At 53.8% G+C, this 26,017-nt stretch overlaps 1 protein-coding gene across 2 annotated transcripts in view; it reads right to left on the reverse strand.

Annotated features, from left to right (window-relative positions):
- Window positions 1-3,291: 3,291 nt before the first annotated feature.
- CAPZB (capping actin protein of muscle Z-line subunit beta) overlaps window positions 3,292-26,017 on the reverse strand; it is a 151,450-nt gene continuing 128,724 nt past the window's right edge. Inside the window, exons 5-10 of one of the 2 annotated variants that reach the window (XM_032300635.1) lie at window positions 21,174-21,315; window positions 20,391-20,507; window positions 9,544-9,609; window positions 8,758-8,834; window positions 7,235-7,347; window positions 3,292-4,134 (exon numbers count right to left, since the gene is read on the reverse strand). In XM_032300635.1, coding sequence (XP_032156526.1) covers window positions 7,245-7,347; window positions 8,758-8,834; window positions 9,544-9,609; window positions 20,391-20,507; window positions 21,174-21,315 — 505 coding nt within the window. In that variant the 3' untranslated portion in view covers window positions 3,292-4,134; window positions 7,235-7,244. The remainder of the gene's footprint in view (window positions 4,135-7,234; window positions 7,348-8,757; window positions 8,835-9,543; window positions 9,610-20,390; window positions 20,508-21,173; window positions 21,316-26,017) is intronic. The other variant, XM_032300636.1, reaches the window with a different exon arrangement.

Raw genomic sequence — 26,017 nt, forward strand, 5'->3', positions numbered from 1 at the left:
AGGTCGGTGTCTGAGCTGCTTCCAAGGAACCTTGAAAGCCACACCACTGCTCAGGACAAGGACAGGGTCCTGGGGCATACCCAGCAGCAGCCCAGCAGCAGGTGACGGGGTTTGTTCAGGGGAAGAGCCTTTTGCTGGAGAGAGGAGGGAAGGCACACCTCTGAGACCCAGGTGGGCAGGGAGGCCCAGTCTCCCCTGCCCCATCCTAGGGGACACCCACGGAGCACAGCGTGCCCTCTGGCATGCAGCTGTTGGTTGCACACTTGCTGTGTGTGGGCCGGCCTGCGCCGCCTGCCTTCGGTGTCCAAGATCTCCCCGTGTCTTCACAGCCCACTCTGCGATGGGAGAGTTCTTTTCTTTTTCTTGAGACGGGGGTCTTGCTCTGCTGCCCAGGCTGGAGGGCAGTGGCGCCATCTCAGCTCACTGCAACCTCTGCCTCCTGGGTTCAAGTGATTCTCCTGCCTCAGCTTCCAGTGTAGCTGGGATTACAGGTACCCACCATCACACCCAGCTAATTTTTGTATTTTTAGTAGAGACGGTGTTTCACCATGTTGGCCAGGCTCTGCTCTGCAATGTGTCTGCTCTAGACATTCCTCCGACTATAAGATATGATTATCTATGAAGAGATTATATATAAAAGCAAATAAATGAGCAGTAAGATATTTTTCAGGCACTAACTGTGCCAGGGGTCTGCTTAGCTCTCCTTCCTCGGTGCCCAGAATGGGAGTTACCCGCATTCAAGACCAGCCTGGCCAACATGGTGAAACCTTGTCTCTACTGAAAATACAAAATTTAGGTGTGGTGGCGGGCACCTACAGTCCCAGCTACCCAGAAGACTGGGGCAGGAGAATTGCTTGAACCTGGGAGGTGGAGGTTACAGTAAGCTGAGATAACGCCACTGCACTGTAGCCTGCGTGACAGAGCAAGACTCCATCACAAAACTAAACAAAACAACAACAAAAAAAAAACACTAGCAGTGAGGGCTGGGCATGGTGGCTTACACCTGTAATCCCAGCAATATTTGGGAGCCTGAGCTGGAGGCATCACTTGAAGCTAGGAGTTTGAGACCAGCCTGGGCAACAGGGTGAGACCCCATCGCTACAAAAAATGAAAATGAAAACAAAAACAACAAAAAACAACTGGTAGTAAGGGTCCCTGTGGAAGATTCTAGATAGCAGAGCAAATCAGGACTGACATAAATCACAGTCACAATTTCTGGGTTTCAAGCAGTATTTGTGGTCACAGGGATTGTTTGGCTGATGAAAGTGATGGCTCAAGGAGCTGCTGGTGGGTTTCCTGAAAGGAAATCCCCTGAGAATGGGCCTGAGCCTCCACGGGTCACTCTCAGATCAGGCAGTCCACACCACCTCTGCAGTTCTGTGGAATTACCGCTGGTGGGCACAGCAGCTCCCTGCCTAGCAGCCTCTGCTCCAGGAGAGGAGGCCTCTCTGTGTCGTGCTGGGTGTGCCCGTCTCACTGACTTCAGGGTAGCTGTTTCCCTTGCGACCTCAGTTCCTCTGATGTGTCCAAGGAAAGGCATTTTCCATTTGTCCAATTTTTCCTTTTTTTTTTGAGACAAAGTCTCACTCTTGTTCCCCAGGCTGGAGAGCAATGGCATGATCTTGGCTCACTACAACTTCCACCTTCCGGGTTCAAGCAATTCTCCTGCCTCAGCCTCCAGAACAGCTGGGATTACAGGCGCCCGCCACCACGCCTGGCTAACTTTTGTATTTTTAGAAGAGACGTTGTGTCACCACATTGGCCGGGCTGGTCTTGAACTCCTGACCTCAGGTGATTGCCCACCTTGGTCTCCCAAAGTATTGGGATTACAGGCGTGAGCCACCGTGCCTGGGATTCACCTCTTGAAGTGATAACTGACAAAGACTATTTGCTTGGCCAAACTTGGGTCAGGCTCCTGAACCTTCCCCCAGGCCCACGTGTGTGCCCTTGTCAAACCCTGTTTCAGCAATCCCTTGTCAAGTCAATTTTACAAGAAGGTCCATCCGTTTTTTTTTTTTTTTCTTTTTTTGAGACAGGATCTCACTGTCTCCCAGGCTGGGGTACAGTGGCACAATCTTGGCTCACTGCAGCCTCAACCTCCCAGGCTCAAGTGATCCTCCCAACTCAGCCTCCCAAGTAGCTGGGACCACAGGCGCATACCATCACGCCTGGCTAATTTTTGAAGAGATGGGGTCTACGTTGCCCGGGCTAGTCTTGAACTCCTGGGCTCAAGCCATCCTCCCAACTTGGCCTCCCAAAGTGCTGGGATTGTAGGTGTGAGCCACCTCGCCTGGGCTCATCCTTCATCCCCGCCCCCAGGTGACATCTGGTCACCCTATCCCGTCTTCAGTGAGAATCCTGTTAGGTGGGTTTGGGCAGAAGGCCCCTGACCCCTGAGGTTTCCTCTTGGTCACTGTCCACCCACTGCCCCTTCCAGCCCCTGAGCTCTAATCCCCACTTGCCCGTGCTGCTGCCTCGGAGTTGAGCCCAGTCTCTCTCTCCATCTGCAAGATCCCACTGCGGTGGCCCCGTACCTACCTCAGTGGTCCTGGATAAACCTTACCATGAAAGAAAATGAAAAGCAGAGTTTGTTTTTCTGGCCCCTTCTGTGTGCCAGGCGCTCTGCTATCATGACCCATGGCTGGAGCACAGCATCTGTGTGCCCGTGAGGAATGGCTCACTGGGTGTCCCCCCCCAATGGCCCATGGCTGGAACATGCCTGCGTTCTCCACCTGACACTAGGAACCCAGGGGGCAGGGGCTTCTCTGCTGTCTCCCATGGCACTTGCACTCCATAAAGATGCTGCATCAGACTCAGGAGCCGGGGACCTCGGATAGGTGAGCTGGCCAGGGTGTGGAGCCCACTGACTAGCCACAGACAGATGGGGGCTGTCTCAGCAAGGACTCTGAGATCTGCTTTGGATCCTCCCTGGGGAAGCTCGGAGGAGAGAAGGCAGAGACTCCATGGCTGTGTGTGGCCTCTGCTGCCTCACATCTGCACAATGCACTGTGGGAAGGTGGCAGGAGATGCATGGGGAGGTGTGTGGGGCAGTGATAGCACACGGTATTTGCTGGTGCCCCTGCCCTCCAAGGGCGAGAGCAGAAAGGGAGGGGGACCCTGCACCTAATCACATACTCGGTGTGTCCTCAGGGTGGTGGGGCCGGGGTCTGGATGCCTCCTCTGCTGCCGTGAGCGGGGCCCACACGTGTCCCCGCTTGGAGCCAGCGCACGGCCAAAGCCACACGTGCTTGGAAAGTGAGGCCGGCGAGAAGGAACACAGAAGGCCAGAGCTAACTGCGTCCCAGTTTCTTTTTATTGATTTTTTTTCTTTTTTTCTTTTTTTAAAGTATGGAGGCTCAAGTATAAGATGTAGATTTTTTTTCTTAAGCTTTACAAAAAAACAAAATAAAACAAAAACCTCCTTTTGCATTCCATAGAAATTGACAGAAAAGCACCTGGCTGGAAGAGCGGAACGGTCGGCGCCCCCCCCAGCCCCCACCCCGCAGCCTCTGTGGGACGGGCGAGTCTGCGCAGGACGGCACCGCGGGCCACCTCTGCTCCCAGAGCTGTCCCCTCTCCCCATGACCCCCAACCCCAAGCAACTCCCAAACACACACGGAATCAGATTTCCAGTTTTTCTTCTCTCTTTCACACACCACAGTTAGTTCATAAAATTTTTTTGTTTTACATTTTTTACACCAATGTAACAAAAAGGTGGGAGGGAAGGGAGGCTGGCAGACAGTGGATTTTATGCCTATAAATGTGGGGACGGGGAGGAAGACGGGGTCCCCGGGTGAACAAAAACCACACGGTCTCTATGGAAATGTGGAGAGAGCTGAGAGCGAGGTGTGGCGGAAGCAGGCTCGGAGCCGGAGGAGGGTGGCTATGGGGCTTTATTCTCAGGGAGAGATGGCGCTGTGCGGTCGATGATGCAGCTGTTATGTGACCTGTGGGGAGGGAAGGGACGAGGGGAGGGAGCAGAAAACAAGTTTTCTAAGAAAGGACTCTAACGAGTGCACGGCGTCTGGTTAGCGTGAAGCAGAGGTTTAGCATTGCTGCTTTCTCTTCAAAGCCTCCACCAGGTCATTCTTCAGAGCTTCTTGTTTTGATTTGTCTGCAAAAGTCTGCACAGACCTGCAAGGGAGGAAAGGCATTATCATGAGACTCAACAGGGATGCGTGAGGCAGCGGGGGCCTGGGGGCCGCCATGCCGGTGCCTGGCTGATGTGCTGCATGGACCCACCTCTGGGGGTGAGGCTCTGGGCCACTGGGCTGGGCATCTGCCCCCTCAGAGAGGGGCAAAGGGGCACATGGCCGAGACCTGCACCCTCTGCACCTTGCCAGGCCCTGTTGCGGGGCATACAGCCTACAGGGACAGGTGCTCATCTCTGCCCCTGGCCTCCGGGGACCCAGCCATAGTCACTAGAACTCTAAGTTCACTCCTCTGTGTATAGGCCCCCATGTCCCTGAGCCACAAGGTGGCTTCCGGGCTTCCAAGCACAATGGAACAAAGCCCCTCTGCTTCAGAACTGCCACCCCGGGTTGCTGGCTGGGGACTCAGGCCAGGGGCTAAGAGGCGAGGACTCTGAGGCCATGCAGGTTTCTCTGTAAAAGCTTCCCCCTCGCCCCAACCCTGCCCAGAAGAAAATTCCTCACCCCCCAAGTGCAAGGTGCAGCGTGAGCCCACCCCTGGGAGTGGGTAAGAACCAGCGTCTCTGCGTGTCTGAGCACACTGCGTTCGTGGCCCAGGCAGCAGGGGCTTTCAGGCTTCTGCTGTGAGGCACCATCCGCTGTTCACTTGGCCCAGAAAAACCCTCAGCCTGGACTGCAAAGGGCGGCACAGGAGAGCCGAGGGCCGCTGGGATCCCTGCTGTCAAATCCTGGATTTGTGGAGAAGTGTTCAAGGCGACTGCCTTCAACTATGTGTGGGGACCCTCATCAATAAAGCCAGAAACAATGAAGGTGTGTGGCGATTTAACAGCTTACAAAAGGCCTTTCACATATATTATCTCCTTTAATTATCATGGGCTTCCTGGGAGAGTCTCAATTATCGACCTGGACGGATGTGGTGGTTCAAGTCTGTAATCCCAGCACTCTGGGAGGCCAAGGAGGGAGGATCGTTTAAGGCCAGGAGTTTGAGACCAGCCTGGGCAACATAGTGAGACCCTGTCTCTACAACAACAACAACAACAGAACAAAGTCAAGGCTTAAAAAAAAAGCCATTAACCCAATTTCCAGATGAGGAAAGTGAGGCTCAGAAAAATGCCCCCCCTAGCAATTCTCTGATCATTTTGTCAAATTTACCCAACATATTGGTTAGGCAAGGACTGGTTTTGTGTCAGTTGAGAAGCAGTGGAAAGAGCAGGCGGAGGGCTGCTCAGGGGGAGTGCTACGGAGGGTGCGCTCCGCCGGACTCTCATGTTTGACTCATACTAGCCATGGGAAGGAATCGTCAGAAAAATCAATCCCCAAAAGCAAAAATGGGTCAAGGGAAGTGAAGCAGGGCCCGGGAGAAGCAACAGCACCCTGGACTGCGTTCTGGCTACCGAATCTCTAAAAGCCACAGGAAGAGCCCTCAAAACACTCAGCAGATGCCAGAGACAAGACCTGGAAGCAAGCTGCATACAACCGAAAGAACTCACATGGGAAATGCAGACATTTTGGTTCATGCTGGGGAAATACATGTTTCTAAATATCTGCCCGGGACTATCCCTAGCTCTGGTGGCCAAAGCATCAGCCCCCATGGCCCTCAGGCTCCAAATCTCAGCCAATCCCCCAAGGGCTTCTTGCCAAGCTCTCAGCAGGAGGTCAACACGGCCAGCGGGAGATGCGAGGGTAAAGCAGCAGCGCACGGGACCCTGCACCTGGGTGGTCACCGGCTCTTCTGGGAAGGAAGAGCCGAGCACGCCAGGTCTTGGCTGGACCCCACAAAGGAGAAAGTTCCAGAGCCAGAATCAAGTTAGACACAGGAAGTTAGAAGTGAAATGGTAGAGGGCGGAAGGAGCAGGGGGCTCATTTAAGGGGCAGAGCTTGGGAAGGTCACGGCCAAGCAACCTTGAATCAGCGCTTGGAGACAGTGCTGGACTCTGTGGGAGGGAGGAGCGGTCCTAAGCAGACCTGGTTGCCAGGGTTTCTATGCCAGGACGCCCCCAGTGGGCGGCCAGGAAACTGCACCACCACCGTGTACTTTAAAAAGGGTCTTTTTCTCCATGCCATGATGGAAATGTCTGATGGCCCCACCACGAGGCTGACCGGAGTCTTGGACCTTAAGCTGGTACACACAGACCAGGCTGGTGCACTTAAGTCCCACGGCTTGGGAAAGCAGCTTCGCCTGGTTTTCTAAATGGCTGACCCCACCTCCGCTTTGGAAAGCCCGCTGCACCCCCTCTGGGGTGGGCCTTCAGTGCGGAGCCCCTGGATCTGGGCTCTGCAGCCCCAGCCAGCAGGATTCCAAATGCCTTCTTTTTACAAACAAGGTTCCCTCCTGCTCTCCAGGGATGCTGCCTCCTTCCCTGCATCTGGATCTGTCACAAGCTCAAGTCATGGTTCTTGGCCATTACCAACAAGTAAGACTATTTTCCTTTCCATCAGTGTAACCTGTTTAAAGGGACAGCTGCAGCTCGTTAGGGCGGAAGGTTATGCTGGTCCTGGCCGCATCGGCTCTGGGCATCCAGGCAGCTCCAGCAGTGCGTCGGGGCCGGCCAGGGTGGAGTCCAGCCCTGACTCTGCCCTCCAACCCCAGAAACTTAGAGCAGAGGGCGAGGTCACCCCTTCCTAGTCAGCTAGCCCCAGACAGCCAATGCGCTGCTGAGCAAGGGGCTTATTTGGCTTCTGAGACCCCTGCACCAGCGTCAGAGGCTCCTCTGAAGCATGGGGGGTGGCGGGCAGGCAGACCCCCACTGGGGACAGTCAGGCCGGTACCCACAAGTGGCTGCTGCTGGAGAGGCAGCAGCCATCCCTCTGCCTGGGCTTCTTCAGAAGCAAAAGCCAAATAATCAGCTGTCTCCCCCACACCCAGCCTCTGCCCAGAGTGCAAAGAACACACACGTGATAGGTGCCGTGTCACATGGGGCCGAGGCTCCACAGGAATGCGGCTGCTCACCGGCCAGGGGCACACGTGGGGGTTAGTGGTGGTTTAAATGGCTGCGCAGCAGCAGCAGCTGGACCAGCAGGGTCTCGGCGGATTGGTGAGTCCTGTTTAGTGGGGAGGGTCTCGCGGCTCTCAGACAGGGTACCTGGATCGGCTTAATTATCAGGCTGGATGTAGATCTGGCGCTGGGTCAGCACTTGAGAGAGCTCCCTCTGCAACTGCTTAAACTTTTGGTTGTCAGGGATAGCATCAACAGATCTACAGAGAGTGTTCAAGATGAGTGGGGCGGGCGGGAAGAGAACGATGAGAACGCAGGGAACGCAGGGGGCCACAGCTGAGGAGGAAATTCAGGGAGACCCACGAGGCGGAAGGGGGGTGCCTCGGCGGCTTCGGGCTGTGCAGCGGCATCGCCGTGGGCAGTGGTCATGGTTTCAGGGGCTTGCTACCACCACCCTACCGGCTCTTCCGCTTGTCTCCCCCACTTCCCGGCCACTGCCTGGGGACTGTGCAGGTTGGCCAGGAGGGAAAGTGTGTTTGGTGTGGATGGGCAGTGGCTGCAGGTGGCCGTCCTGACGCCTGGAACCACGGGGCTCTGACCCCACCACATGTCATGAAGACCAAGCCTCCCTGAGGTGGGTAGGAGATCAGGAAGACATTGGCCCAAGGAGGACGCCGCCTCTGTTTTAAAACTGTGGAGCAGGTGACTGAAAGCTGTCACCCACCCCAATCCACGAGCCAGGGCCGCCCCAGAGCGGCATCCTGCCTTTCCTCTGGGCTGGGCTGTGAGATCTCTCCCATGGCAGTGGGTGAGAGGGCTGGGCGCCAAGGGCGCAGCACGGCCCGGACTCACAAGGTGCTGTGCGACTGCAGAGCGTGCTCCAGATTCATCACCTCAGCTGACCCTGCCTCCTCCATCGGACAAGGGCCTCTTCGTGGCGTGCCAGAGGCTACGCAGCTCAGGATGACAGAGCTTAGGGGAGATCCCGGCCTCCTGACTCCAAGGCCAGTGCTCACTCCACAGCCGTCTTTACTGCCCCCACTGGGCTCCATCCTCATGCAAGAGGCCTGCCTCTGGCTCTGCCCACCATGGACCTGGAGGGTCCAGAGAGCCCCGGCCTTTGTTCAGGCTGACACTGCAGAGCCGAGGGCATCAGGTGGGTGGGACGGTGCAGAACACTGGCCACTGCCAGCAGAGCACTGGCAGAGAACATCAGAGAGGCCGGGGCCCCTGAGAAGGCCCAGGCCGAGGCCCTGCCTACATATTGCACTCTGCTGTCTCAGGGAACAGGCCCGTCAGAGGCAGCCAGGCTGCCCGGGGTGTGGTCTCGTGGCTCCCCCAGGCCCAGGCTGGAGAGGCTGGGCACATTCTTGCATGGGGACTAACAAACTGCAGGCCTGAGGAGGCTCTGGGGCGAGGGCACCAATGGCCGTTAGGGTGAATGTGCCCCAGAAAACCAACAGTGCAGGTAGGGACCGATAGCTGCTACTGAGGGTGCAGATGACACACCAGTACTTTACTTCCCCAGATCAGCATAACGATCCTAGAAGAGGGGTGCTGCGGGCTACAAACGAGGAAACCCGGGCCCAGGGCCACATAGCCAGGACTGGCAGAGCCAGGATTCAAATCCCTCTTTCTGCTTCTAAAGCTTGTGCTTTCTGGTACATTACCTCAGCCCGTTGACAATATCCTTTGTTTTTCCAAAGTAGATCTCGTTCAGTGTACTTCTGATTTTATTTTCCATGTCCTGGAAGGGATGTGGCAAAATGGTCAGGAACCCCGGGCCCATGCCCTCCCTCGGCCTGCCAGCCCTGCAGTCCCCGCTGTGGCCACTGGAGGGCGGCACAGGCCTGTCCTGGGGCACAGGTGAGTGCCCTCCACGCTGCCAAGACCCCACCTGCCATCTGTGCTCCAGGTGCCTTCCTGTCCTCAGGCAGGGAGGAAGCCAATACCCAGGTATTGGCGGCCAACTCTGCCCATGCCTGGGAGCTGGTCTAAACCACATCATCACCCCTCGGGCTCCCCACTAATTTTGTGAGCAATTCTGTGAGACCGGAGAGCACCGCCCCTCCTTCTAAAACAACGTGGTGACAGGAGGGCCGAGGCAGCCGAAACTGAAGCTGTGCCAGGGCCCACTGGTGTTCCTGGGACCTGCTTCCTCTCCCAGTGCAGGGCCCATTCACATCCCGGTGATCAGGGCAGACAAGACCTAGCGTGCCCCAGCACCGGTGCCTGAGCAGAGTCTTCTGGGAGCTCAGGTTTGGGGGGTGGAGCAGGAGGTGGTCCGGAAGCCTGCTGGCATCCAAATCAGAGGCTCTGAAAATCCAAGGCCCGCTCTGCCGGCTGCTGCGGAGCTAGGACAAAGCAGCGGAGGCAGCGGCCAGCACAGTGGCTCCGGGGGTGCAGTGTCACCACCTTGGGTCAACACAGGAGCCCAGAGAGCCCAGGCCACTCACCTCTACCAGGCGCCCAATGTTGGCTATGTGTGGGGAGCAGTCGCTCACAGTTTCATCTTTCTCCATCTGAAAATACAGAAGCATTCCAAGTCAGAGAGAGCCAGAGTTTTCTGAGAATGGCGGACAGCACAGCCCACCTCCATGGTCTGCATAGGGCCTGTTGTTCCCGCCATGGAGCCAGCTGCAGGTGTGACAAGGTCACTTTTGCAGCCTGGGAACTGAAACAAAATGACTTCAGTTTCAGACAATAACGAGCCCAGTCGGCAGAAGCCCAGAGCCCCCACTTGCAAGGGAGAAGGTTTTGCTGCTGCCCAAGGTAGAGCAGGCAGATGCCCCGAGTCACGGCAGGGAGGGTGAGGGTGGTTGCCCTTGGCAGGCACCAGCTCACCCGAGCCACCTGGAGAAGACTCGCTCAGTTTGTCTTCAGGCCTCTACTGACAGGCCCAGGCCTGGGCCCCGGCCATCCACCTGAGGTTCAGCGCCTGACACTGCAGGGGAAGCTTCTGTGCTGCTCCCATGCCCTCCTGCTCCCAAATGGCGGCTTCGTGATGCCACCTGCTGCAGGTCGCACAGAGAGGGACTGACAGCCTCTGACAGAGACTCCAGGCCAGAGGGACGCAGTGGCTCACCCCCAGTCATGCAGGTGGCAATGGCAGAGCCTGGGTCATACCCTTCCTTGCTCCAGGGCCGGTTCATTCTACTCTGCGAGGGGAGTTTAAGCAGGAGAGTCTCAATGCAGTCTCTGAGGTTGTGAGGGGTGCGGCAGCAGCTCGAGCCCCATCTCCTCTTCCCAAGCCCAGGAAGAGCTGGCTCTGACCCAATCATCTCAACTAGGAGGAGGGAGGCAATGGAGGCAGGCAGAGGAGAAGGAATTTGGTACTTCTCCCGATTGTTTTTCTTCTCTGAAGCCTTATTTCCCTGACAAGAATATAAATTCTTTAAGGAGAGATGTGCCTGTCCCGTGACTCACAGGGTGCCTGGCAGAGTGCTAGGCACGTAAATGCTCAACATTACTACACTGAAGATAAGAATACGCAGCTACCATGACTAGTGCTGTTGAAATGAAATGTGGAAGCTGAAATAATCAAGGAAGAAAAGAGCAGCATCAGAAGGGGTGGAGCTCAAAATGAGTTCAAACCAAAAAAAAAAAAAAAAAAAGCCAGCAAAGGGCGGGGTTCTTTCTTTAGAACCCAGAGAACAGGGGAGAGGCTGGCAGGGCAGATACTGTGCTCAGAGGGTAAGGGCCCTGTTGCTTCTCACCCATTTCTTCTTCTCCTCATCAGGAAGAATGACTTTCAGGCTGGGAAAGGAGAAAAAGACCCGGGAAAGGAGAAAAAGGACCCGGTTAGAGCAGAGGGCAGGAGAGAACCAAGCCACTGTCAACAACCAGGCTTCCAGGCTTGGGCAAACCCAACCTGTGACTGCAACCCTTGACACTAGAGGGCGCCAGTGGATGACCCAACTTTTTTCTTTTTTGAGACAGAGTTTCCCTCTTGTTGCCCAGGCTGGAGTGCAATGGCATGATCTCGGCTCACTGCAACCTCCGCCTCCCAAGTTCAAGTGATTCTCCTGCCTCAGCCTCCCCAGAAGCTGGGATTACAGGTGCCTGCCACCATGCCTGGCTAATTGGCTTTTTTTTTTTTGTATTTTTAGTAGAGACAGGGTTTCACCATGTTGGCCAGACTGGTCTTGAACTCCCAACCTCTGGTGATCCACCTGCCTTGGCTTCCCAATGTACTGGGTTTTACAGGCATGAGCCACTGTGCCCGGCCGACCTGACTTTTGTCAAATAAGGAAGAATAAACTCTGCCAAGTAAACGCTAGCTTGAAACCGATCCAGATAACAATTTTTGATGGTCTTGTTAAAATCATATGCTGGCACGTTTTAAAGTCAGAGATCACGAGGAGCCAGCCAGGCTCACTGTGAACAAGCCCTTCCACGAGAACACCTTTTTTCCTGTTTTGGTTTGGATGCTGGGCTGAAGGAAAACAGAACTACTTAAATAGGATTGCATCCTTCTGGCAGGTTCCCATCTACCATCCTGCTCCTGTGGTTGAGAGGAGGGGCATGGTGGAGGCCTGCTGACCACGTTTCCAGTCCCCTTGCCCACCCCCGCCCCTCCCCTTCATAACTGGTCAGGGTCAGCTCACTGGCACAGAACGATGTATGCACTGCATATGTGATGTGGCACCCTGTAGCAGTCTCTACCTGCCTTTGGTCAATTTGCTTGTCCAAGATTTAACTGAAGGCCCAGCTGAGAGAATTACCGGCAACCTATCGACTGTGTCAAGGGTTGAGATGGTCAGAGGGTTACTACAGAACCCAGAAACCCAGGCTAGCTACAGAGCGAGCGCAGCTACTGGGAACAGAGCCAGGCGGCGGCCACCTTGCTCCCTCATCTTCCTAGGAACCCTGTTTTAAGCCCAAGGAAACTGAAGCTTAAAGATGCAAGAATCATACAGCACTGTTAGATTCTGACACCTCTGCTCTTCCTACCTCAGCACGCCAGTTAAATGTACCTGGGCAAATGCAAACCAGGTATTTAGGCTCAGGTGCGCATTTCATGGAGTACAAAATGGGGAACTGCTGACTTACAAACAGATCCTATGAAGAGATGTGTGGTTTTTAGATAATTTCAAGTTTGACCAGGACGCGATGTGGCTGCCAGGAAAGCTTCTGTGCAACATGAAGGTGCATAAATGACACTGTTACTCGTGCCCGGATTAGGGCAGCATTCCCACCCCATCACATGACGAAGACATTGCTGACGCCAGGTTCCAACGCTTGCTGGGGAAGGCAGTGGTTCTCTCTGTTCTGTCCCGGCCCAGCAAAAGTTGCGGGGCCGGAGCTTATTTTGGGGGCCCTTTTTTTTTTTTTTTTTTTTTTTTAAGAGACAAAGTCTTGCTGTGTCACCCAGGCTGGACAGGAACTCCTGAAACCCTCCACCTAAGCCTCCCACATGGCTGGAACTACAGGCGCGTGCTGCTGTACCCTGCTCAGGCACTGGGTTTTAAAAGATTTGAACAAGTTAGAATTCAACTACTGAAAAGGTCTGACACCAAGAAATGGGAAAGAGCTGGGCTGTCCAGGCCTGGGGACAGGGGATGTGGGTGTGTGAGGGAGACCTAAGAGACTCTGGCAGGGCTCTGAAGGCCTGCTGTCTGCCAGGGGACAGACCTCACCTATGTCGCTGCAGATGGCAGAGGGGGAACCGAGCAGCGAGAGAACATCACAGCTCGCCGTGCTGGGCTCGGTCTGTTCTGGTAGAGCTGTCCCTGACGGGCATCTGCTCACAAAGCCATGTGCTCCATGGCACCAAGGGGTCTGAGAAAGGGGGTGGCATCTGACAAAGAGGAGGTCCAGGTGAGAGCAACAGTCCAGAACCTGCTTGGGAGTGGAACATCATCTGCCACTAGCAAAACGCTGCTGCTAAGACAATGCGGTGGGCTGTCTGCTGAACAGGAGCTGGGGAGCACCCTCAGGAGGGAAGGGCTCCATCCACCCATCTTCAGAAAGAACTTCTGGATGCCGACCCCCAGGGATTGTGTGTTCTCCCCTACGTGGAGGTGGTCAAGGTGCCTGGGCTCAGGGCTGGGTGGAGTCAGCCCTGCAGACAGGGAAGCCTGGGGGTCAGATGGAAATGAATGAGGCCCTTCCAGCAAATCAGAGTCTCTCCTCCCCAGCTCCATGCAGCGGGCAGATTCCTGCCACCCCAGGGAAAGGATGAGGGCTTTGAGCTCACTTTGGGGCCCATTTTAAATGGACACCAACAGCCCAAAGTGAGACCTGGGGTCATCAGGGCAAGTCCAGTCACATCAGCAATTCGGCCTCTTGGTTCCCATCTTTGTGTTTCAGAATCAAGTCATCTTCCAACAAACAGGCGAAACCCTCTGGCCACCAAAGGTAGACGAGGTCAGGTGGAGAAGGCTGCTGGGTCTCGCCGTGTGCAGCACTGTCCCCAGGGGCAGACAGACTCCCCAGAACACAGGGGCCCCAGCCCATGGTAGGGAAGCTGAGCCCACGTCAATGGCCACGCAGGGGATGGGGCGGGAAGGAGACGCCACCTGGGAAGCGAGGGGCACAGGGCTCAGTGCATCCGGCCACGTTTCCATAGCCTTTGCCTGCCTGCCCACGCCCCTCCACACCTGGTCAGGGTCAGCTCGCTGGCAATACTGACCCACCAAAAATAGAAGGATCTGTGCAATGCGCATTTTATTACATCCTTATAAAAGTGGCTGCCAGAAGGAAAACATTTTAATGTGCTGTGGCTGCACAGATGTTCCACAAGGTGGTTCTAACAGAGTCTGAAGCGGGAGCCTGGCCCACGCATCCCCAGCAGGCACCTCTCCTCCTCCCCACGGCCCTAACACAGCCAAGGGTTTAGAAACCAAAACCAGCAGCCTTTTCCCAGGGCGGGGTATACTGCACCTCCCACTGCCACGCAGCATGTTCCAGCACGGCCCCCACTCAACAGCTCTGAGGCCCCACAGCTGCTGTGCTGCAGCCCCCGAGGAAAGGCCCAGGCTCATCTGCCTCCATTTCCTCACCTTTACCTCGCACTAAATAAACAAATGTAAGGCCCAGGGCGGGGCCTGCCAGAACGGCAGATGTCACCTGCTGTCATTAGCACAGCTCCATCCCCACGACTGTTCTGGCCTCTGGCGTCCTCCTGGTCGCCACCCTGCACTGTGGGTTAGCCAGGACTCGATGTGCAGCCAGGCCAGAAGATGGTGGTCAGCCGGTCTCCCAGGGAAAGTTAGGGTTGCCTGGTTTAGGAAAATTTTGAATCTAGAATTGTACATATTCTAAAAGTCTCTCCTTGCAAGATATGTGATAGTAGCAGTAACAGTTGTTGTTTTCATTGTTTTTGAGACAGGGTCTGGCTGTACTGCCCAGGCTGGAGTGCGGTGTGGTTATCACGGCTCACTGCAGCGTCTGCCTCCCAGGCTCAGGCCTTCCTCCCACCTCAGCCTCCTGAGTAGCTGGGACTACAGGTGCATGCTGCCTTCCCTGGCTAATTTTTGTATTTTTTTGTAGAGATGGAGTCTTACTTTGTTGCCCAGGCTGGTCTCAGACTCTTGAGCTCAAGCAATCTGCCCACCATGGCCTCCCAGTGTTGGGGTGACAGGCATGAGCCACCACACCTGGCAAAAGTTATTTATTGAACATAAAATGCTGTGTAAAAACATTTTTTATTTCTACTCTACAGTGATCTTTCCTTTTTTTTTTTTTTTTTTGAAAAAAATTAAAATTTATTATGTTTTTTTAGAGACGGGGTCTTGCTCTCCTGCCCAGGTTGGAATGCAGAGATGTGATCATAGCTCACTATAAGCTCTAACTCCTGGGCTCAAGTGATCCTCCCACCTCAGCCTCCCAAGAAGCTAGGACTGCAGGTACCACCCCACCCGGCTAATTTTTTGTTTTGTTGGGGGGAGGGGACAGTGCAGCTATTGCCCAGGTTGGTCTCGAACGCCTGGCCAAGCAATCCTCTTGCCTCGGCCTCTCAAAGTGCTGGAATTATCATATCATCAAAATGGGCATTATCAACACTGAGTTTCAAAGACGTGGAGTGGTCTGTCTAGGTCACAGAGCTGGATAGATCCTGGGCTGGGATCTGAACCAAGGTCTGGGTGATTCTGAAACCTGCTTCCCTTTATGAGACCTCTCTGCTGCCTCAATTTCATCTACATCCTTTCTGTCCACCAGAAAACTGAAGGACAAACCACAATCCAGGGTTCAGAGAACCTGAGCAGGGTCCATCCCTGCCTCAGCCGCCTCCTGCCAGGGATCTCCGGTCCCTTCTCCTCCTGTTTCTGCCCTTCACAGCATGGGATGGTTGTGGGGAGCCTGTCTCATGCCAGCTTTCCTTCTCAGCCAGGCACTGGTCACTCTACCCCAGGTCATCTGACAAAAACCCAGCTGCCCCTCGAAGCTGCGCTGCTCAAGCATCTCCACTCCTGAACCCAGGAGCCCCACAGGACACCAGGAGCATGTCTGCAGCTGCAACCAGACCTCCCCAGCGAGCGTGCTCTCCTGGGCCTGCCAAGTCGGGCCCAGCCCACCCTTTGTTCCCTCCATCTGGAAGGGCGATGGGCTTCTTCCCTGTGACGAAAATATACTGCCTGGCCTAACTGCCAAGCATAAGTCAGAGAGGACATTCCTGCTAGGGTACACAGGCAAGAGACTCTGCTGGGCTTTTACTGCCTGAAGATATACTGTGGGCGTCTACTGCTGAGTGGGGAGAGAGGGCTCACTAGCCAATGACCCGCCTGATCTCCCCACTCAGCAAAACACTCCACCTTCATTTCTAAATATTTAGAAGCTGAAAAAATATCAAAGGAACATCTGCAGGGCTCGTCCCCAGATGGGAAACCTTGGAATTCTCTTCAGAGATTTACAGTCTCGCCTCTTTCCGACATCTCCTGTCACACAGGAGACGTGACCCCTCAGTATGACTTCCTTTTCACTATTCTGGAACTCGGGGCTGGCAGCCTTTTTTCACTTGCTCCACAGCCTTCCTACGGGGGCCCACGTGGCAGTGTGCCGGAGGGCACCTTCTGCTTGCCAGCCCTCACATGTCCACAAGCCTTGGTAGGAAGGTATGACCTGGCCGTAAGGAGCCTCCATGATACCTGTGGCTCACCTCTCCGACGGCCCCACTGCTGCAGGAATTTGCCAGAACATTTTAGCTATTCACCTTGTCTTCCAGTAGACGTCCCTAGACATGTCTTTTGGTGGTAGTGGGTGGGAGTAATAAAAGGCGAAAGTGAGGGAGGCAGCGCTGGGGGAGGGAGCGTGGCCTCGCTGCATGCTAGCTGTGTCCTCGCTGGCTGGCAAGCACAGCTCAGGCTCTCCACCTCTGTCACACGTGCCCAGGAGAGTGGTGCTCTGCCCCGGCCACGGGCCTACCATCAGCTGCCTACACTGGGACTCGAGTGGGCACGGGGCACAACCTGGTGTGCCCACAAAAGGGACCCCTGGAGGTGCCAGTAAGCCAAAGCCAGTGGTCTTCCCTAGATGGGCCGTGGGAAACCGGAAGATGAGGGTGCGCCCGGGGCCACACACGGGGAAGGGCAGCTGTGGCTGCTGCCAAGGTGAGGCAGGCTGGGTCACAGGACGCTGGGAGAACTGGGAACCCACGGGGTCTTGCTGAGGGTGCTGATGCTGGCTGGGAGGGCTCTTGGGGTCAGGGCCTGGCACTGTGGGCCTGGGGAGATGGCTCCAAAACCAAGCAGCCTTCCTTCCTGACACATGTGGGGCACGTGAGCGTGGGTGACCTGGATGAGGCCAAGTTTCCAGAGGAAAAGCCCAGCCCAGGTTGTCAAGATGACTGTGTAAGGAAGAACTCGAGTGAGGGGCTCTCATCTGACCCCACCTCACCTCTCAGTTGTGGCCCAGTCCGACCACTCTGCTCCAGAACGCCTCCCAGCCCGCCCTTCTTCCCCTGCCGCTCTCTGTTTCTGTCCCTGCCACCTCCTGCCTCGGATGGACGGACACCAGCTTCTGCACTGACCACCATGTCTTCTCTCCTGGATGACTCTAACTGCTTTCCCCAGGCCGCTGGCACAGCCACCTTCTGAAAACACAGCTGTGATCAGATCACTGGACTCCCTAGAAACCTCAAAGCCCCCCTGACTGCTTCTAGTAGTGAAGGCACCGCCGTGGCCACTTGTGGCCAAGTGGCTTTCTGCAGGAGGTCATCCTGAAAGACAAAGGCACAGCCACGGGAGGGGTCCAGAGGGCAGCGCTGCTCAGCACACCCCCAGGGAGCCCCGACCCCATGTGGGTTCTAGAGGGTTGCCCTGCTTCCAGAGGCTGCCTGCTTCCAAGGCCACATGGCCACTGCAGCTGCTCATGCTGGCTGCAGAGACAGTGTCCTGTCTACACTGAGCTGACTGCCCCTGACTTCCGTCTGACTGTTTATTTAGCAGTCATCAAATGGCAGGCACAGGGGATGAATTAAGACCAAAACAGTGTGGTGTGGCAGAAAGTAGCATTTTTTTTTCTCACCAGACAAATCTGGGTTCACATCCTGGCTTTGCGTCTTACTATTTAATTTATATGGGCAAGCCGGGGGCGGTGGCTCATGCCTGTAATCCCAGCACTTTGGGAGGCTGAGGCAGGTGGATCACCTGAGGTCAAGAGTTCCAGGCCAACCTGACCAACGTGGAGAAACCCCATCTCTACTAAAAACACAAAAATTGGCCAAGCGTGGTGGTACATGCCTGTAATCCCAGCTACTTGGGAGACTGAGGCAGGATAATTGCCTGAACCCGGACGGCAGAGGTTGCGGTGAGCCGAGATGTCACCATTGGACTCCATCTTGGGCACCAAGAGTGAGACTGCGTCTCAAAAAAAAAAGTTTTTTAAAAAAGTTATATGGGCAATTTATTTGAGTTTGAATCTCAGCTTCCTCACCTGTTAAATGGGACTAACTGGACCTTGCTTAGAATCTAACCAGAGGGGACAGGCTGCAAAGCATGCAGGTTCACACTAACACTGATCTGCTCACCTCTCCCAGAGCCCTTCACCACCCAGCCCAGCAAGCACAGCCGTTTTCCCAAGGCTCCTCTGGGACCTGTAGCCAAGCTCTGCAACCCTCACTTCCTCTGTTTGCTCAGAAGCTGTGCATCATTAACTTAGATTTGTCTACCTCATTGCAATCCTTCCCCCTTCTGTAGTTACTTACATTGGAGCCCAGCCCCAGCTTTAATGCACCGCAAATGAATTATGTGATCGGCCATTAGAATGATGACAGAGCATGAATTTCCTCATTAAAGCCCCAAGAGCAAAAGGCAATGCAAACACGGTCCGAAGCCCTGGCTGAGGTGTGCTGAGGACAGGCACTCATCAGGCCTGGGTCTTGTTTGGCAGGAGACACTGTTCACAGCAAGCCAGAACCAGGCTCTGGCCATGGGCTGACAGCTCTGATTTAAACTATTGGGAGGGCTAAGGATTAAATATTTGTCCAGGTCACTGTAAACCAGGTGGAATTATCAACAGCCTGGAGCGGTAAGTGGTGCAGGAAGCAGTCTCTGGATACAGAGAGGATTTTCCACCCACTCCCCAGGTGGCAGGATGTGGGGGGATTTGAGCTGCAGGAGAGCTGGCTGCCTGGGAGTTTGGCTGCTCCTCCCCAGCCAATGGCCCCTGAAAGATCAGAGTCCACTTCCATGCAAACAGGCAAAGCGCCCCCATGAGCACTAGTGCATAGTTCTGGGGTGGGACCGGGACATCCCTGCCCAGAGGCCAAAAAGAGGACCCCAACATCCTTTCTGGTCTCCAGCCCCTCTGACGCAGGAGAGGCAGTGGAGCTTCTACAGGTGGGGGCAGGGGGTCCCCAGGCATGATGGCTGTCATTCACCTTGAACCATATTTTTTAAATGCATGTAGATGTTGTAACTGGCAGAATACAAATTTACTTAAAAGATTTACTACATTGGGCCGGGCGCGGTGGCTCACGCCTGTAATCCTAGTGCTTTGGGAGGCCGAGCTGGGCAGATCACTTGAGGTCAGAAGTTGGAGACCAGCCTGGCCAACAGGGTGAAACCCCATCTCTACTAACAATAAATAAAAATAGCTGGGCATGGTGGTGCGTGCCTGTAATGCCAGCTACTTGTGGGGCTGAGGCAGGAGAATTGCTTGAACCCAGAGCGGAGGTTGCAGTGAGCCAAGATCACACAACTGCACTCCAGCCTGGGTGACAGAGTAAGACACTGTCTCACCAAAAAAAAAGATTTACTACCTTGATCCATTCGGTCATATTTTTTCTATTCACAGCTATCGAGAGCATAATTATCTTACTGAAAGAGCTCTCTGACGTTAAAAGGAATCCTCACAGTGGAGTCAGGGACCACTGGAACTGAGAATGGAAGGGCATCCTTTCACAAAGTGGCTCCCTCCTGAGGCTCTCAAGGCCATGTGGTTTCTGCTGATACCGACTTCGCTGAAGGCAAAGCAGGGTCCTTCTGAAGCCCAGTTGTGCTTGGTCTGTGCTTTCTCTTTCCCCTTCACGCCAAGCATCTGGTGGCACTACACCGTCAGAAGGTTAAGGCCTTCTCCTGGGATGGGGGTTGAAGGGGCCTGAACATGGACCCTTATACAAGGATCTTAAACCCACCTAGATGCTTATGGGAGCATCTACAGTAGAAGTGCAGGCAAGTCTGCTCAGGGGAGGCAGGACCTTCCGGTCCAAGTCCAAGTTTGCCTCAGACAGAACCTGGGAGCAACGCCGTAGAAAAGGGTTGCTAGTGATACCCAAACAAAAGATGGGTAAGAGAGAGGTAACCAGTAGGGCACTTCTTAAATTTCAATGTGCACACACTACCTGGAGAATTTTGTGAAAATGGAGATCCTGATTTGCCAGGTCTGGGTGGGGCCAGGTATTTCTGCCTTTCTGACAAGCTCTTTGGTGATGCTGATGCTGGTCCTTGGACTAGGCTGAGGGCAGCAAGGTGCAGCAGGTAAGCGGCTTCCAGAGGCTGGCCTGACTGATGGGCCGGGAATGGCCACAGAGACAGCAAACAGAGCCAAGCACCGCTTCTTACAGCACGACGTGAGCCTGAAGCATGGGGGTGTGTGGGGCCCTGTGGGGTAAGGAGGAGCCACGGCCAGCACCTGGCCTCCCTCAGCAGAAGGCTAGCAGGGTGTCGGTAGCTGTGGGCAACCATGTACAGCCTAGAGGGCTTTCATTTGAAAATGTGAAGCCCTACCTACTTGGATGGTGGATTTATAGCTCGCTGAACACATTTATCCTAAATGGGGCCCCTGCTCACTCATCTATGCAGGTCAGCACTGAGGCCAGCACTGGTGGGCACAGGCAAGTGGCTAGGAGCAGTAACTCTACCTGTCTGGTGAGGCTGCCTCCGAGGTTCATGGTGCCAGAGCCGGATTTGTTGGTCTGCAGCCACAGCATCACCGTGGAGGTCAACTTGTAATGGGCGGTGCGGCCGCTGGATTTCTCCTGGAAGGACAAGACAGAGACCTGCTGAGCTGGGGGAGAGCCTGAAGTGGCCCCTTAAATTCAGGGTTATCCTAACATCTCCCTTCCTAGGTCATTATCAAAATACTACCTTTTGTTTTGAGACAAAGTCTGGCTCTGTCGCCCAGGCTGGAGTGCAGTGCTGTGATCTTAGACACTGTAGCCTCCGCCTCCCAGATTCAGGTGATTCTCCTGCCTCAGTCTCCCAAGTAGCTGGGATTACAGGCGTCCGCCACCACACCTGGCTAATTTTTTTGTCTTCAGTAGAGATGAGGTTTTGCCATGTTGGCCAGGCTGCTCTTGAACTCCTGACCTCTGGTGATCTGCCCGCCTCAGCTTCCCAAACTGCTGGGAGTACAGGCATGAGCCACCGCACCTGGCCTCACAATATTATTTTTCTTATAAAACCCTGACTGGTTTTTAAAGGGACAACATTTCTAATTGTGTATTTCTTTTGGGAACTTAATCATCAATGACTACTGCAATCTTGACTTATCTTTATCCAAATGGCTTTGAGACATTTTTCAGAATTATCAGGGGTTCAGAGATCATAGCATTCCCCCTGCATCTGCTGGAGAGCAGGGCTGCACTGTTTGGTGTGCCATCTATACTCATTGGCCCCGGCCACCAGCTGCTGGGGGGCAGTACCTGCACTTCCACCACGTGGATGGAATCCCAGCAGCCTTTGATCTTCTTTGATCCATCTCCAGCCTTCTTTATGAGGATCACTCCAGCAAAGCCATGATCCAGATCCCAGAGGTAGACAGATGAGACGCCGCCTTCAAAATACCTGCAGGAAACAGGCCAATGTGCCTGTTAGATGTTAAATGACAGATCATCAGCCTGGGTCCCAGGCTATTGCTCAGCAAAGATTCACCTGAACACCTGTCTGGGATTTGGGGCCCTCCCTGCAACGGTTGTAGGAGCCGATCCTTGGGTGTGTTCTGATCGTCCTTTCGCTGGGGGAGGTGGTGCAGCATCCTTGGGGGAATAGTAGGTTTAGTGTCATAAAGATGAATCTGAGTTTGGGCTCTGCCACCTCCTCTAGCTTTGTGGTCTTTAGATTACTAAACCTCTCTGGGTGTCACACTCCTTCCAGATAAAGAACGCAGTACAGCGAGTGACATCCAGTGATAATCCATGCAGGCCACCGGAGTGACCACGGTTGTTCGATATTTCTGTCTTTTGGGATATTTTATAGGGCAGATGAGAAAAGATAGCAACAAACTCCCTATATCCTGATCCCTCCTGAGTCCGGAAGACCAGGGCTCCTGCTGGTCTTTTGGAGCAACTTCCCACAAAGTGCTAGCTGGAAACGAAGGGCTCAGCTTTAGACAGAGCTTCCTCCTCAAATCTGAGTCAATACAGAAACATCTTTTTTTTTTTTTTTTTTTTTTTTTGAGATGAAGTCTCGCTTTGTCACCCACGCTGGAGTGCATTGGCGCCATCTTGGCTCACTGCAACGTCCACCTCCTAGGTTCAAACGATTCTCCTGGCCTCAGCCTCTCGAAGTAGCTGGGATTACAGGTGCGTACCACCGCACCAGGCTGATTTTTGTATTTTCAGTAGAGATGGAGTCTTGCCATGTTGGCCAGGCTGCTCTGGAACTCCTGACCTCAAGTGATCCTCCCGCCTTGGCCTCCACCACAGTGCTGGGATTATGGGTGTGAGCCACCCCCCAACCAGCCCAGAAACATTTCTAATTATGATCAAATAGAAGAAGGAAAAAAAAGGCCAGATGAAAATAGGGAATCAGTCTGGGATCCCAAACTCAACCGACCCAGGTCAACTACTGTGGCTCACTGGGGCTGCCATGAGCAGAGTCAAGGGGTGGGGTCAGCTGATGGGAACCGCAAATGCTGCTGATAACCAACAGAGACCATGCGAAATCTCATTTCTTGTGGGGAAAGTCTGTAGCCTCTCCAATCCCAATTAAGTCCCAAAGAGAGGAATCTTATCTCTGCTGATAACCAACTGTGGTGGGCAATCTCATCTCTCATGGTGAGCACATCTTTATCAGAAAGTCTGAGGCCTCTCTGACCCCTATTAAGCCCCAGAGTGGCAGGTGTATTGAGAGCACACTCCCTCAGCCCCACACAGCTTGGAAGGTGGGCAGCATGGTGCACTGGGTGGGAACAGGCTTGGGGAGTCAGACTCAGTGACAGCTCTAGCACCCCCAGCTATGAGCTATGCTCAGGCACACATGCACCCAACAACTATTTACTAAGGCACCAGCTGTGTGAACATGGGCCTTAGGGACTTCATCTACTTTCTGGGGCTGTTGAGAGACAAAAACAATTAGGAAACTAGACACCTGCCAAATGGTCATTATTGTTTTCATTATTAAAATTAAGTACTAGAAGTTAACATGTATCTATATATTATGTCTCACCAAAGCTATTATAAAACAAAAAAGACACATGGTAAACTAATATTTAGAGAATGTGGGTGATGGGTATACAAGAATTCTCTGTACTCCACCTCCTTTTTTTTTTTTTTTTGCAATTTTACAGTAAGTCATACTATTCCAAACTAAAAAGCTTTTGTAAAAAATCAGTACACGAATACACCAGAGTGTAATGGAACTAAGAGACCATCAGATCAAGGAAGCAAAGCACCCTCCCAGGAGAATGAGAATCTCTTGCTTGTGTTGGTAAGACACAGGGTGCCCTGGCTGGTCTGCCCTCGCTCCAACCCGCAGACCTGCGGAGCACCCAGGGGGCTGATTCAGGTGGGCTACCCTCGGCCCTCCCTTGCAGGGCTCCCTCAGGCAGGCTGAGGCCAGCTCCTGCTGTAGGACTACATCTGCCCCATTCCTCCCTCTTGGACCGCCCACTGCGATGAAGCTATCAAACTGAATTCACCACCATGCCTCCCATGGGTGAGTCTGCAGGAGGCAGATGAAGGCAGGACTGCCTGGCTGACACAAGAGTCACTCAGGGAACACCTGTGGGAGGGAGGTGTCCGCTGCCAGCTGCTGAGCTAATCGCTGGTCACTGTGCAGGTGGGGAAGGATCTGGCTCTGGCAGGTGCAGCACAGGCACCCTTCCTACGAGAGGACAAGGACCACTGGATGAACAGACACACCTGTGGGGCCCAGGGCTCCCTGCTGGCACAGGTGAGGTCCAGGAAACTGACCAACATTGGCACTCAGGGACCCCACTTCAGAAGATCATTTCCTTTACTTCAGTCTCTCTCCAAATTCCCCTAACTTAGGGCGAAGGAAGGTAAGCAGATGAGTGTTTTGGTCCAGGGCCCAAGGCCCCATCTACCTCCATAGGGCCTTCCTGGTCTGGATCAGCCCCACACAGAGCTGGATAGACCAGGCACTTCTGGAATGCTCCAGAAACACCTGGAGAAGGACTGACCGCGCCTGCTGGACCTGGGGTTTAGTAGGGCTCAGATGACTGGCAGCGTGGGCTCTGTGGGCCTTTCTGGCCTGTTCTCCTGGATTCTCGCAAGTTAACTTACGAGGCACATCAATACTACTGAGGGAAGAGCAGCTCTCAACAGACCTGCTCATACCCTTCATGTTGGCGACAGACGGGTTGGTTCTAGCACACGGTTTTCCCCTTCAGTCGGCTTACAGGGAGAGCAGCCCCACATAAGCAGTGGGGGACAAAAAAAAATAAAACAGAAACACCCACTTTGAAAACTGTGGCTTTTCTTGTGCTGGCAAGAAGGATGGGCCAATCGTTCCTTCTTTCCTTTGGTCGTTCTGGAAAGGCTTGCAGCCCAGGCATTTCATCCTTCCGCTCCTTCACAGCTCTGTGCAGAGCTGCGGTGCCATGCCTGCCCATGGCTTGCTCTTTTCTGCGTGCTGGGACACTGGGGGGACGCAGATCAGGCTGCCCTGGAGGGGAACCAGGACAAATCCCGATGGCCTGACAGCCCTTGTTGACACTATCCAGGGACCAGTTCAAAAGCACCAGGTGGCCTACGGCTGCTTCCCCTCAAACCCATCCCTGAGTGCTCCGTTTCTTCCAGAAAAATAAAACAACCGCATTAAAGTTTTATAAGGTGGAACCAGCCGTTTCCAGTCCAACGTCCCACCCCGTGGCCTGGCTCCCACTGTGGGCAGCTTTTCCTTGGCGGGCCACAGTGACCAGGTCTAATGTTTCAAATGCTGGGGCAAGGGGAGGTAAAAATGCAAGCTCAACTGTGACCTCTTTGTGGGGTTACTATTCTTTTACCCACAACTTAAAAGCTTACTGCAAGAACATTATTGTTTTTTAAAAAAAGGAAATCTGAAAATTAGCCCACAATACCATAAATCAACTTATCCCATAAATCTGATTTTTCCAAATTCCCTTCCAGTCCAGATGCATGACTTTTATATAACCGTGAGCACAGCAAGAGTACCACGCTGAATTCGGCTGTTTTCACTTGGCACGGAATCATGTGCATTTTTCCACGGAGCCACATGATCTCCATAATCATTTTTAATAGCAAGGACAATATTCCATTGGGTAGTATCCTCATTTCCCGTCGATCTGACTTTTCATAAAGAAACAATGGTGGCAGAGTTAGAGGTGGGGCGGTTGGTCTCTTGCTTTGAATCTGTTCCCTCTCTGAATCGGGGTGTTCCCTCTGAGGTGAGTCAGACGTGCTGAGACCTGGCACCTGCAGGTACAGCTCAAACACCACAATAATTCAAGAATGGACTTGCTTTCCATTCACGAAAAGGGATCTCCAGGGACTGGAGCAGCCACAAGTCTCAACCTGACATCCTGAGACAAAGGTAGCAGAGGACTGCCCAATTATTAAGGCCAGTTTCAGAATCGCATGGAAGCACCGGCCTCTCAGGCAAGTGCTGTCAGGACGGCTCCGGGCACCTTCAGTGGGAGGTGACTGCCGGGCGCACAGACAGCACCCCCACTGCGTGCTTTATGGCCTTGCGCTGCGCGTGAAGCATTAATTAAAGAGGGACCACAACACGTTTTTGAAAATTTACTTCTTACCTACTGTACTTTGATCATAACGACATGAAACAAGGAAAAAAATAATTTTTATGTGGTTTGCATTTATGAGTTTTTACATAAAGGCTTTTGTGGGTATTTTAAGAATGTGCTAAAATGTTGTCTGAAACCACATGAAGCCATCTGAGGAGTTGCCCGCCAGAACTAACAGCCCACACATGGAAGCACTTTAACTGGCCTTTGTATATTTAATGAGTCAAATAGTATTAATATTGTTTAAATGCTAACATGCTATTCCAATAAGGTGGCTCTGCCATCGCCAGCGACTCACTCTCAGGCCTCGCACGTCCATGTGAGAGAATGATCAAATGTGGCCAGGCGCTGAGAGCAGGCTGCAGAAGAATTCACCCGCCCTGCCTTGGCCCCTGCCCATGCCTGACAATTTCAAAATTCCCAACTCTGCAGGGAGGGAGGAATGGGCCCAGGACTGACTACCACAGCTTGGCTGATTTGGGCTCCAGGAAAAGCCCTGAAAGTCCCTGCAGTGAGGTCTCTGATCAAGGAGGCAGAAGG

This window comes from Sapajus apella, unplaced genomic scaffold (assembly GCF_009761245.1).
Source record: "Sapajus apella isolate SASKATOON/1434 unplaced genomic scaffold, GSC_monkey_1.0 scaffold43, whole genome shotgun sequence".
In the NCBI taxonomy this organism is placed as follows: domain Eukaryota; kingdom Metazoa; phylum Chordata; class Mammalia; order Primates; family Cebidae; genus Sapajus; species Sapajus apella.